The sequence below is a fragment of the Corylus avellana genome, chromosome 8 (genome assembly GCF_965113065.1).
Source record: "Corylus avellana chromosome 8, dhCorAvel1.hap1.2, whole genome shotgun sequence".
NCBI classification, from domain to species: domain Eukaryota; kingdom Viridiplantae; phylum Streptophyta; class Magnoliopsida; order Fagales; family Betulaceae; genus Corylus; species Corylus avellana.
Genome location: NC_142497.1, coordinates 16,588,768 through 16,601,311, shown reverse-complemented (window position 1 = coordinate 16,601,311; position 12,544 = coordinate 16,588,768). Strand labels below are relative to the sequence as shown.

Here is a 12,544-nt window from a genome sequence, read left to right as displayed (position 1 = left end):
GTTTCTTTCGTTGCCAGTGTAGTAGCAGTAAATATTGGAAATAGTATATACAGTGCAGCTAAAGGTAATTTCATTTTACTATTTGATTTTTCTATCAAAATCATGGGTTATAAGTTTGAGAGACACATTAAAAGCTCCGATCAAATTTTGTCTATAGGAGCTGTGAATCAGCTAGCAAGAAGTTTGGCATGTGAGTGGGCAAAAGATAACATAAGGAGTAACTCTGTTGCACCTTGGTTTATCAGAACCCCCTTGGCTGAAATTGTAAGATTCTTTTCCTTGTCTGTGATTTTCATAGAGGGGGATTAATTAAGACATGACAAGAATCTATTTTCTCTCTTTTTTTGCAGTTTCTGAGGGATGAGAAAATGTCTGAGGCTGTTGTCTCTCAAACACCTCTTGGATGTATTGGAGAGCCAAAGGAGGTTTCTTCCATTGTGGCATTCTTATGCCTACCTGCGGGTTCATACATAACTGGTCAGAATATTTGTGTTGATGGCGGAACTACAGTAAATGGCTTCTCAGTGCCCTGAGCATGCTTTGAAACAGCAGAAAATGATGTTTTTATTGGTACAGCATTTGTATCAAGGGATGCTTATAAACCATGCACTTTATTTTCAAGATCAAAAGCAATAAGTCGTGTAAAATCTAATTACAAAATAAAATTTCATATATGCACGTCTTTTTTTATCTCTTTTTCTTTTTACCTCGGAAATAAATAGCAAATTAACTTCTAATTCATCCCAAGCCATTTGGAGTCCCTGTACTACACTACAAAAGGTCAAGCGGATCCAATATTGATGACGTGTTTTAATGGACCGTCATCCCCACATTGAATCATCTTCCTAGAAAGTAATAACTTTCATGGGGGTTAGAAGAGAAACGTACAGTGCAACTCTTGATGAAGAGTTGCATGGTCTATATCTATTAGGGGGTTGGGGGACAAATTTGAGTTATTCTCCGTGTAAATTATCAGTTATCTCAAAAGTTTAAGTTAATAAGAAGAGATAAATTTAATTATTTAATCATTACTTTAACACTCCCCCTCACGTATTGGCTCAAACTTCCTTCTAATAGGTGAGACCCAACACGTAGAATATTTAATTTAAATGAAGAGTGAATTGACAGAGTCAATGTTTGATTCCAGGATCTTTGGCTTTCATATCATGTTAAACTACTTGTTATCCAAAAAGGATAAACTGATAGGAATAGGTAAATTTATGGCTCCCCCTCATGTATGGGTCAAAACTCCCTTTTAATAAGTGAGAGCCAACACCTATTTTGATTTTTTGTTTTTTCTTTTTTGTTCTCAATGGCATTTCATAAAGCAACTAAAAAATCAACCTAAAAATTATGTTTATTTAAAAAAAAAAAATTGAAGGCAGAAAAAAAGCCGCTTCTCAAAGCTTTGATATTTTTTTAACCCACCTTTTCCGTGAAGTTTTCCCACCGCCTTGTGCGGCTTTTTTTGGTGGAGGATGGGGCTTTGCCTTTGAAATGCCCAAATGAAATTAATTAACGAGTAATTAACTGCATGGTTTGCCTCCTAGTGTTATTCCACAAAGAACAAAACTTAGGGATCTCATTCTCTCCAAAGAGAGTTTGTAACGAAAAACTTTTCACTTATAATCAAAGATATTTATAAATTAAATCAAAATCATCTAATAACCAGAATAAATCTAATACATCATAACATATATAATTCACCAAATATTATGGTCAAAAGACGAGTCATCCAAAAATATAACAGGATTATAAACTAAATCTAATTGTCATAACATAACATGAAAAGTCAAAGCCTACTCTTAAGGAGATAAAAGCATGTAAACAATCTCAATCATATCTTGATGGGTGACTCCATCAGCATCCCACATGTCCTTAAGCCAAACGATGTGTAATTCCTCAAAAATGATCGTGACCAAATCCCTCTGGATAACCTTATACCTCCCGGGATCCATCATCCACTAGACTATCTATAAGACAATACATGTTTGAGAGATATAAAAGACATAAGAGTAAGTTCACGATTTAGTGAGTATAAATACACATTACGTACAAGTTATTACGTGGTGAGTTTGAATATTTATAAATCACATGCAGAAATACAAGGTCATAAATAATAATTTGATAATTTCATGAGTGCAATATAAATATGATATATGTTGTAATAAGATAATTATATCATAATTCAACTACATATGGTTTATCCAAGCCCTTAATCCCTTTTTGGTAGGGTTGGCATTATCCTAAGGGACTTATAATACAATATCAGTGTTCTGGATATTATACGCATACCATCCACTCACTAGCAGTGTGATGACCCGCTTGATTGAAACGAGACTAATTTTTTTTTTTTTTTTTTTAACATACCCACAACGCAGATTGTCACAGTGGCATGGCGATACCGTAGTATGCCATGAACCCGTGCATTAACCTGTTTGACAATATCATATGCCACACAGAGCTATATGCAACATCAATAATTCATCAGAGTTTATAAGCAGTCCAACCAAGTCTGATCTCGGGTGGCCTACGCTACTAATGACGTCCGCCTATAGTAACCATCAATCAAACATGGTTGCATAGGTCACAAAACAACTATTGAATCTAATGCCAAACATAAACAATAAACATCTTTTAACTGTAGGGCTAACCTTTATAATTTTAGTAAGCCCAAGGCCATTATCCCATACGTACCATTATATTATGTTTTACGATACAATTTATTCTTTGTCTTTTACCTGCATGCTTTTACAAATTTATTTTTTTCATCATTTATTAACACATCACCCATTTTCACAAAAAGTAGAGTGAGGAGGATTTATACCCACGTGGGTTCCCTTATATATATATATTTTCCGATAAATACATTTTTAGTCTATGTAGTTTAAGGTTTTGAGAAATAGTTTCTTAGATTTTAAAAAAATTGATTAATCACTATCTAAAGTAAGCGAAAATAAATAAATAAATTGGTCCCTCTCATTAGAAAAGTTGAAAAAAATCAGTTAATATGTCACATTAACACCAATCATAATGTGACACACGTCACTTACAATAAAAATAATATTTAAAAATCAAATATAATATCTATGGTTTATTTATATATTTATTTTTAAATGCAGTTGATAATCCAGTCGCCATCTCCATCAAATAAAGCTAGTATTTTCACTACCATGTTAAAAGGTCGAGCATCTTCAACAAAAGGGTACCTCCATAACACAAAAACAAAGAGAAACTGCCATTCTAACCTGGGCTACGGCTACGGCTACGGCTAGGACGGCAAATAGAGACATCTTGGCTTAACATGGCTGATGTTGGACTCCTCTGTTTGATTCCCCTGCCTCCATCTCCATGCCTTTATAATGCAAAGCGATCAAACGAACGCAAAGCTCATCCAACGGAGCATCAACCGAACTAAGCAATGAGAGAGACAGGGTTTCTGTTACTGTTAGTGCTGTGCTGGGTGCTGGTGACGACTTCGTTTGCTGCCAACGTGACGTACGATCACAGAGCTCTGCTCATCGACGGCAAGCGCCGGGTCTTCATCTCTGGCTCCATTCATTACCCTCGCAGCACTCCCGAGGTGCCATGCGTTATTGAGACTCTCTCTCTCTCTCTCTCTCTCTCTCTCTCTCTGTGTTACTATAATTTGGTTAATGTTGTTGCAGATGTGGCCGGATTTGTTTCAAAAATCCAAGGACGGAGGATTGGATGTGATCGAGACCTACGTTTTCTGGAACTTGCACGAACCAGTTCGAAACCAGGTTTCTTCCCTTCTTTTTCATTTTCTTTAGTAGTTGCTGACGCTGTTTCTGCATTTGGGCAAATTCCTCGAGGCTTCGATTTTGTTGGTGGGAGAGAATGTAGGAAGAATAGCATAAGTTAAACTCTTGAACAAACTAAATCAGTTGAAAAAATATAAAATTAACTATTTTCATTACTCTAATTCTTGATTTTGTACTGACCCACTTGGCATTTCTACAGTATGACTTCGAGGGAAGGAAGGATTTGGTGAAATTTGTGAAGACTGTTGCGGATGCTAGTCTTTATGTTCATCTTCGTATTGGTCCCTATGCATGCGCCGAATGGAACTATGGGTAAAGACTTTTGTACTATTTTACTCTATTGATATCCTAGCTTTGGTGGGAAAAATAGAAGCTTGTTTTAAATTGTTTACTCTTCCTATTCCCCTCTTTCTGTTCTAATCTAAAATTTTTCCTCGCATAATTGTGTGTGTTTCTTCAATTTTTGAACAGTGGTTTTCCTCTATGGTTGCATTTTATACCCGGAATTCAGTTTCGAACTGATAATGAGCCGTTCAAGGTTTGCAGACTCACCCTGCACTCTAGTAATGTGCTGTTGTTTTGGTATTTTCTCAAGTTTATCCATTGGTTATGAAACACTCAGTTTCAGGCAGAAATGAAGCGATTCACGGCCAAGATTGTGGACATGATGAAGCAGGAGAAACTTTACGCCTCTCAGGGTGGCCTATCATTTTATCTCAGGTTAATTTTCAAAATATTTCACTTAATTGTAGTCGTGCACTTGCATTATAGTTAGTTTGAAAATACTTTTTAAAAGGTCTTTTTTGCTTTTTAGTTGTGATGTGATGTGAAGGTAAAAGTAATTTTGACCGTTTTGTAAGTAGTTTGTGTTTTGATTTGTTTATTAAAGTTTTTGCTTTTTAAGCAATCCTAAAAGGTGTTGCCAAAGGAGCCTTAATGTTCCTAGATGATCCCAAATTGAACTTTTGGTTGTTGAAGGTTAGCATGGAGCGATGATGGTTATTCTTTTTTTATGCCAGATAGAAAATGAGTATGGAAACGTTGATTCAGAATATGGGCCTGCTGCCAAATCCTACATCGTTTGGGCAGCATCCATGGCTACATCTTTGGATACAGGGGTGCCCTGGGTCATGTGCCCGCAAGTAGATGCTCCTGATCCCATTGTGAGTTTTCTCATTGAACTTGCATGGCAGTTTAGTGACTTGGTCCGAAATTTATCGTGAGCACAACATAGGTGTTACGAACGTAGTGACCAAGTTACTTCAAATAACTTGCTACTCACTTGGCTTTCTATAATCTTTTCAATCTCATTTGCCTTCAGATCAACACTTGCAATGGATTTTACTGTGACCAATTCAAACCTAATTCTGACAAGAAGCCAAAAATGTGGACTGAGGGTTATAGTACTGGATGGTAAGCTGTCCCTTGTTGTTCCTAACAATCTGGCTGTTAGAATGGGATGTTGGATGTTGTTCCCTTGCATATGAATTTATGATTTATATCGACATTCAGCCTCATGATTTTGTTTTTCTTGCTTGAAATAAATTGTCTTCCTTTACTCGATACTTTTTGATCTGCATGAAATTTTAGGTTTCTCTCGTTTGGTGATCCAGTGCCCCACAGACCTGTGGAAGACCTTGCATTTGCTGTGGCTCGCTTTTTCCAGCTTGGTGGAACTTTCCAAAATTATTATATGGTACTGCAATTATATTGGTAGTTTATGTTTACATAGTTTTTCTGAGGACTTCTTGATACTTGAACTCTAGGATAAAATCCAGTCTAAACTCTGACACCAAAGAACACAAAGTGATGAATCAAATCTGTTGATTCCCCTGAAACAGTATCATGGTGGGACTAACTTTGGCCAGTCTACTGGTGGACCCTTCGTTTCCACTAGTTATGATTATGATGCTCCAATTGATGAGTATGGTATGGTCTCCATCCATCTTTTGCAATATTCCTCATCTACCATTTACATTGTAAGAGTTATGCATGTAGTTGCTACTCCAGTCTCCAGGTCATCATTTATATACAGCCTAACTAGCATTTTTGGGTCAATGAGATGCTTAGAGGGTTTTGCAAGCACATATGATGTGCCCATCATATTTTGGTATTTGAAAATATCATATAATGGCCCACAGTCACTCAGTTTTATAATATAGTAGGAACGTTTTTGATCATTGATCCATGATTGAGTTGAAAATTTTCCATGTTTTTGCTGCAGGGATTCTTAGACAACCTAAGTGGGGCCACTTAAAAGATGTCCATAAGGCAGTTAAGCTTTGTGAAGAAGCATTGGTGGCCACTGATCTAACAGTTACTTCTCTTGGTCCAAACATGGAGGTATAGCCATTTCTATCCATTACACCTTTTACAGTTGTTAGGAAAGACCATTTCTACTTTCTGCTAATATTCCTACTTGGTCTGTAGAATCTCTACTACTAAGTTTGTTTGTGCTATAAGATGTAAGGTTTAATTTTTAATTTAACATGGGTTTATCTTGTCTTTCATTCAGGCCACAGTTTATAAAACAGGATCCGTGTGCGCTGCTTTTCTTGCCAATGTGGGCACCCAATCTGATGCAACTATGAATTTCAATGGCAATTCATATCACTTGCCTGCATGGTCCGTGAGCATTTTACCTGACTGCAAGAATGTAGTTCTTAACACTGCAAAGGTATGCCTCATGAGCTTCTTCTGCATATTTGTGGATTTTGGTTGTAGCAGATTCCCTTGGTTTCTTGTAGATGCACAAATTACTAAGATATTTTGTGCTAGATGTGGAATTGTGGTTGCTTTTTCTCAGTTGGATTTGCTCATCCATTCTATGGATTTTCCACCTAAAGTTCATTAATTGATGCCATTGAGGTGTAGCTCAGGTAGCACTTCCTTCCTTCCACAATAACAGGGTGGAGGATAAGGTCATGAGTTCAAGACCCCATGAGTATCTAAATGAGTAACTTACCAGGGGAAAAATGTATATTAATTGTTTTGTTGCTCTGTAAAGTCTTCTACTTCCTTTTATATCACCTAAGATGTTTGTTCCTAAAATTTGTTTTACAGTTCATATTATCTATATGGTTTAAAACGGAATGTTGAAGAACTTCTTTCGGATGGTGGTGTTGCTTGTATACTTGCGGATTTTTCAACTTGTATCAGGGTTCTTTTGTGGGTTCATAATATCCTTTTTGTTCATCTTGATTTACGTCCTATCCCATATGACTGCAACATGTCTAGATAGCTTGAAATTTGGTCCCAAACGGGCGTTGTGTAGATATTATACACATCCATTTGAGATGAATTTCAGCACTAACTTCTACAGCACAGTGTTAGAACTTGTAATCTTTGGTAAGAAATTATTTTCTATAATATTGTTGGAAAAGTAAACCAAGTTTCAAATTTTTGGTATCTTCATTACAATTGGTTTTTATTATTTTAGGAGTTGTCAATTACTTAGTGGTTTTGTCCAGGTTCGTTTAAGAAATTAGGGCTTCTATATATATTTTGGTGTAATGGAGGATTATGTGTGTGAATTACATTAATAAAGTTATGGAAAGTTTATCCACCATGGCTGTGTGAACCTCTTGTAACATGGTGATTGTTTTGTTTGTATTATTGACCTACACAACCATTATTAGAGACCTGTTCATTAAGTCTTATGTTATTATCTCATGTGAAAAGAATGGTAAAAGAATGAATTCCTTTCACTAGTGGCATATGATACACACCTCAGTTAGAACTTAGTCTTGAAAACTAGCTTGCAAGGGGAGGGTACCCAAAAGTTCATATATACATGGTTAGGATCGCACTTAAGCCGTGCGAGATATTTAGGATCGTAAAATACCAACACGCTTCCTAATTTGACGTTGACAGTGGCCCGCACCATAGGTCGCCCTCTTCGTGACTCAAAATTGTGATGTGGTGCCCGACTTTGATACTAAATGATACAAACCTCAGGGATAATTTACTCTTGAAAACCGGTTTACAAGGAGAGGGTACTAAAAAGTTTATATACACAAGGTTTTTTTTTTTTTTTTTTTTTTTTTTAGTTATATACAAATGACTAAGATTACCTTGAAGCTATGTGGGACACTTAGGATCATAATAGCATGTTGTAACCAAAGAGGGTCAATATCTCCCTCATTTGAATATGTTTTAAAAAAAAATTCAAGGGTGTGAAGCATGTTCTTGCTTGTTCGCACATGCGAACTATGGAATCAAACAAAAACGCTAATTCTAAGAATTTTTTCAATTATCAGTTTTTTTTTTGTTTGTTTTTTTTTGCAACCAAATTCTATATGTTTTATAGTATTATCTAATTGATCACTTAATATAACTTTCTCATGATAGATCAACTCTGTTGCTATGATTCCAAGCTTCATTCATCAATCTTTGAGTGGCAATATTGATTCCTCTGAAGCATTAGACTCGGATTGGAGTTGGATAAATGAACCCATAGGTATCTCAAAGGACAATGCATTTGTGAAACTTGGACTATTGGAGCAAATAAATACTACAGCTGATAGAAGTGACTACTTGTGGTACTCATTAAGGTAACAAAGTCTCTTGTTTGTAGAGCTTCTTTCTTTGACATATTGTTTGCCTCTCCGGCCAGTTATTATGATATGATCACTATTGTAACACTTTTTTTTCTGTTAACTTTTGGCAGCACTAATATTGAAGGTGATGAGTCTTTCCTTGAAGATGGATCTCAAACAATTCTTCATGTGGAGTCACTTGGCCATGCCCTTCATGCATTTATTAATGGAAAGCTTGCAGGTGATTCGAAATCATAAAGTACTGAGAATTTGATATGCATGGTTAACATATATTTATGCCTTTCTATATTTTTGTTTAGTCCTTCCCCACCCCCCTTTCCAACCTTTCTTGGAGGCATTGGGGTTGTAGTCTTTTGTAAATTTTCAATTGTTGCTACCTTGATAACCTGAGGCAAAGGAGGAATTGGAAGTATTTTTAGAAATAACGAAGGAAGACTTGCTTTCTTTTTCTCTAGAGGAAGCCTCAATCTTGGATTTCTTAATAATTTTTGAAAGGCAAAATTTACTTTTTCATTCATTAGGTTAAGGGAGGTATAGGAGGTTCAAACATAATACTTTGCATTCAGCTGCTGCTATGGTTGGGTGCCTAAATCGAAGAACCAATTTACATATTCATTAGCATAAAGAGAGCTGGAAGAATTTTTCATCAACTCGAGCCTTGATAAGGATGTCATTGATTTGAGTGGGGGACAATTTTGACATTAAGCAAAGTCTTACATTGAGTAGATGAATTGTGATGGTATTGCCTGGGTGCCAAATCACACATTAATTTCTTACTAGGTGAGAATGAGCTTTATAAGTCGAAAGCTCAAATTGTAACTTATTTAGTTCTTTTAGAGTAATAGTGCAAATGTGATTAGCGTCTTCCCTGCATCATGACAAGTGTATATGAAACACTACCTTTGCCTTACTAAATCTAACTTTTTGAAACATTTCTGATACACTGTAGTATGAACAATTTCAAGATATTGTAAGCTGAATATGCTTTTTATTAGGTGCTGATTGCACTAAGGTTTTTATCCCTAGTAGGATAGTTTTAGGTTTCTTTCTTTTGTGTAATGCCTCTCATATATATTCTCTGCGTATCTAAAGTTTGAAATCTTTCAGATGTAAAATGGTTACATACTTTGCCTAATTCATTACAATACTGTATATTTTTGCATGATCATGTAGCAATTGAAACCTTTGCAGGGAGTGGAAAAGGGAACAGTGACAATGCTGAGGTTGCAGTGGAGATCCCCATTGCACTTATAGCTGGGAAGAACACAATTGATCTCCTGAGTTTGACAGTGGGACTTCAGGTCTGCCTTCCTGCATCTATTAAATCAGGGAAATTGTTATTGCAATAGTGGTTTCCATGTTCAATGAATATATTATTAGATGGATGAAAAGGCTTCAGCATTTGGTGAATCACTAGGGATAAGAATTTTTAAATGCTAACATCTTTTCATTTATATCAGAACTATGGAGCTTTTTTTGACATAATGGGTGCGGGGATCACTGGTCCAGTAAAGCTGAAAGGCACAAAAAATGGCACAACTATCGATCTTTCTTCTCAGCAATGGACATATCAGGTTAGTGTTCTTGTTATTTTCTTTTTTCTTTTTCAATTCCATTTGTCCTGATATTGGCTAATGGCAACTGAGAGATAAAAATTCTTGTAAACAGAATATTTGATGTTCCACCAACTAGGCAAAACAAAGAAACCGATTTCTCAATTAATTCATCCAGAATGAGTAGACATACAACTCCCAAAAACGATATTTTATTTGTTGGTCATAAATATTTAAAAGGATTTAATGCAATAATGTTCATTTTCTTCTTTTTTGGGTGCAGGTTGGGCTTAAAGGTGAAGAATCAGGTCTGTCTAGTGGAAGTTCTTCACAGTGGGTTTCACAACCTACCTTGCCCAAGAACCAACCCTTGACTTGGTACAAGGTAACCTTAATTCTTATATTTTGGTTATGAGTTGAATCATTCAAATATCTTATTTCACAACCAAGCCAATAACCATTGATCAGTTTAACTCACAGTGATAGTTGTTATGTTGTCCATATCCACTTCAAGTGGATTTTTGTAGAAGGCTACTCGTGATTTAGAAAAAGATTGTTAAATCACTGCTTATCCTAAAAGCTTAAGCTAATTGGAAAGAGAAAATTTAATCATTTATTTAACATTCTCCCTCATATGTGAGCTTAAATTTTTCCTTAATAAGTGAAACCCAATAGATAGAATATTTAATTGAAATGAGAGGTAAAGTGTGGAGTGAGAGTTTGAATTTCAGAACCCTTACTTTGATACCATGATAAATTACCAAATTTAACAATGATTATTAGGTCTTCTATAGAACTGTTTCTTAGATACTAATCAAAAGCCATACGTGCTGATTCAGACAAAGTTTAATGCGCCTGCTGGCAGTGACCCAGTTGCACTAGACTTCACAGGGATGGGGAAAGGCGAGGCATGGGTGAATGGACAAAGCATTGGACGCTATTGGCCAGTGTATGTCGCTTCAAATGGTGGTTGCACCGACTCTTGCGATTACCGAGGATCTTATAATGCAAACAAATGCCGCGTCCAACGTAAGTGTTAGCAACACGGACACCCACACACGCTCGATCATTATCAAGCATTAAAATGTAATATTTTTTTATAAAAAAATAATATTTTAAAATTTTTAACAGAATAGAATAATAAAAAGAAAGGTAATTATACAATAAGTCTCTGAATTAACTTTTCAAAATTTAAAATTTTTTAAAATTTTTTAATTTTTAATTTTTTTTTATTAAATTTATGCACTGGGTCAATCGAAATGACAATAAAATTTCTAGCGTCAAAATTTTTTAACAGTCGTTATTCCTAACCAAAACACACCGTTTCACCTCATTAAAAATATTAATTTTTTATTAATTTTATTTAAAATTTAAATCTAAAATTAAAAAAAAAAAAAACGATCTAAAATAGTATGGCATGCTACTTGATCAACAGGTCACCAAGGGTAGCACTAGATGGGAAAGTTGCAAAGGAAGTGTGGACAGGTAATGAGATAGATTACTCTGGTTTGAGAGTTTTTGGTTGTCTAGCCTATGTGCACGTACCTAGTGAAGAACGATCGAAGCTTGATGCAAAGTCTAGACAGTGTGTCTTTCTCAGATATGGGAAAGGGGTTAAGGGTTACAAGTTTTGGGATCCAAAGGCAAACAAGGCGGTGATCAGTAGAGACATGATATTTGATGAAAATTTCATGTTGAAGAGTACTCAAGATAAAGAGTAGCAGGTGCCAGAAACTAGTAGCAGTGATAAGCAGGTGGTGCAAGTGGAGTTAGAGACTCCAGTGCAAGAGAACACTTCTCAGGGTATAGAGGCCTCTACTTCAGGAGTTAAGGAGCATCACACTATAGCCACAGACAGGCCTAGACGCACTATCATTTCCAGTGAGTATACCTTTGGCGAATCATTTCCATTTTTTTACGTCACAGTGTCCAAAGATAGTTAAAGAAACTGAAGACATGTCTAAGGTTCCATATGCTAGTGCAGTGGGGTGTCTAATGTATGCTATGGTATGTACCAGGCCAGATTTGGCTCATGCAGTCAGTGTGGTGAGCAAGTACATGGCAAATCCAGGGAGATAGCACTGAGATGCAGTCAAATGGATTTTCAGGTACTTGAAAGGTACTACAGAGTATGACATCACTTTTGTCAGATAGAAAAGTGCTTTGTTAGTTGTCGGAATAGAAAAGTGCTTTCTTAGTTGTCGGATATGTAGATGCAGATTATGCAGGGGATTTAGATGACAGGAGGTCGACCATGGGTTATGTGTTCACTCTTGCAAAAGGACCCATATGTTGGAGATCTATGATCTAGTCCATGGTTGCGATGTCCACGACAGAGGCGGAGTACATGGCGGCGGCTGAGGCTGTAAAGGAAGCTTTGTGGCTTATAGATTTAGTCAGGGAGCTAGGTATTCAGCAATGTGGAGTTCCGTTGTATTGTGACAGTTAGAGTGCCATTTACTTGGCAAAGAACCAGGTGTATCATGCGAAAACCAAGCACATTGATGTGAGGTTTAACAAGATTAGGAAATTGGTTGCTACAGGTGAATTGTTACTTGAAAAGATTCACACTTTTAAGAATGCAACGGACATGTTGACGAAGCCTGTTATTGCAGACAAGTTAAGCATGTTTATACTCAGCATTGTT

General features: G+C 36.2%; 1 protein-coding gene and 1 pseudogene across 2 annotated transcripts; both read left to right on the top strand.

The window, feature by feature from the left end:
* Positions 1–157: 157 nt before the first annotated feature.
* LOC148584196 (tropinone reductase homolog At5g06060 pseudogene) lies at positions 158–565 on the top strand (annotated as a pseudogene). The gene is made up of 2 exons (XR_015912964.1): positions 158–264; positions 351–565. The product of XR_015912964.1 is annotated as a tropinone reductase homolog At5g06060 pseudogene (transcript).
* A 2,660-nt stretch (positions 566–3,225) lies between these two features.
* LOC132163402 (beta-galactosidase 8-like) lies at positions 3,226–12,346 on the top strand. The gene is made up of 20 exons (XM_088518788.1): positions 3,226–3,583; positions 3,669–3,764; positions 3,985–4,097; positions 4,257–4,323; positions 4,414–4,487; positions 4,786–4,948; positions 5,107–5,198; positions 5,376–5,481; positions 5,627–5,714; positions 6,010–6,128; positions 6,301–6,462; positions 8,136–8,338; positions 8,455–8,564; positions 9,536–9,645; positions 9,805–9,918; positions 10,181–10,282; positions 10,737–10,926; positions 11,428–11,552; positions 11,824–11,904; positions 12,209–12,346. Exons 1-20 carry the CDS (start codon positions 3,422–3,424, stop codon positions 12,344–12,346), a joined length of 2,415 nt encoding a protein of 804 aa, XP_088374914.1. The 5' UTR covers positions 3,226–3,421.
* The last annotated feature ends 198 nt before the right edge of the window (positions 12,347–12,544 follow it).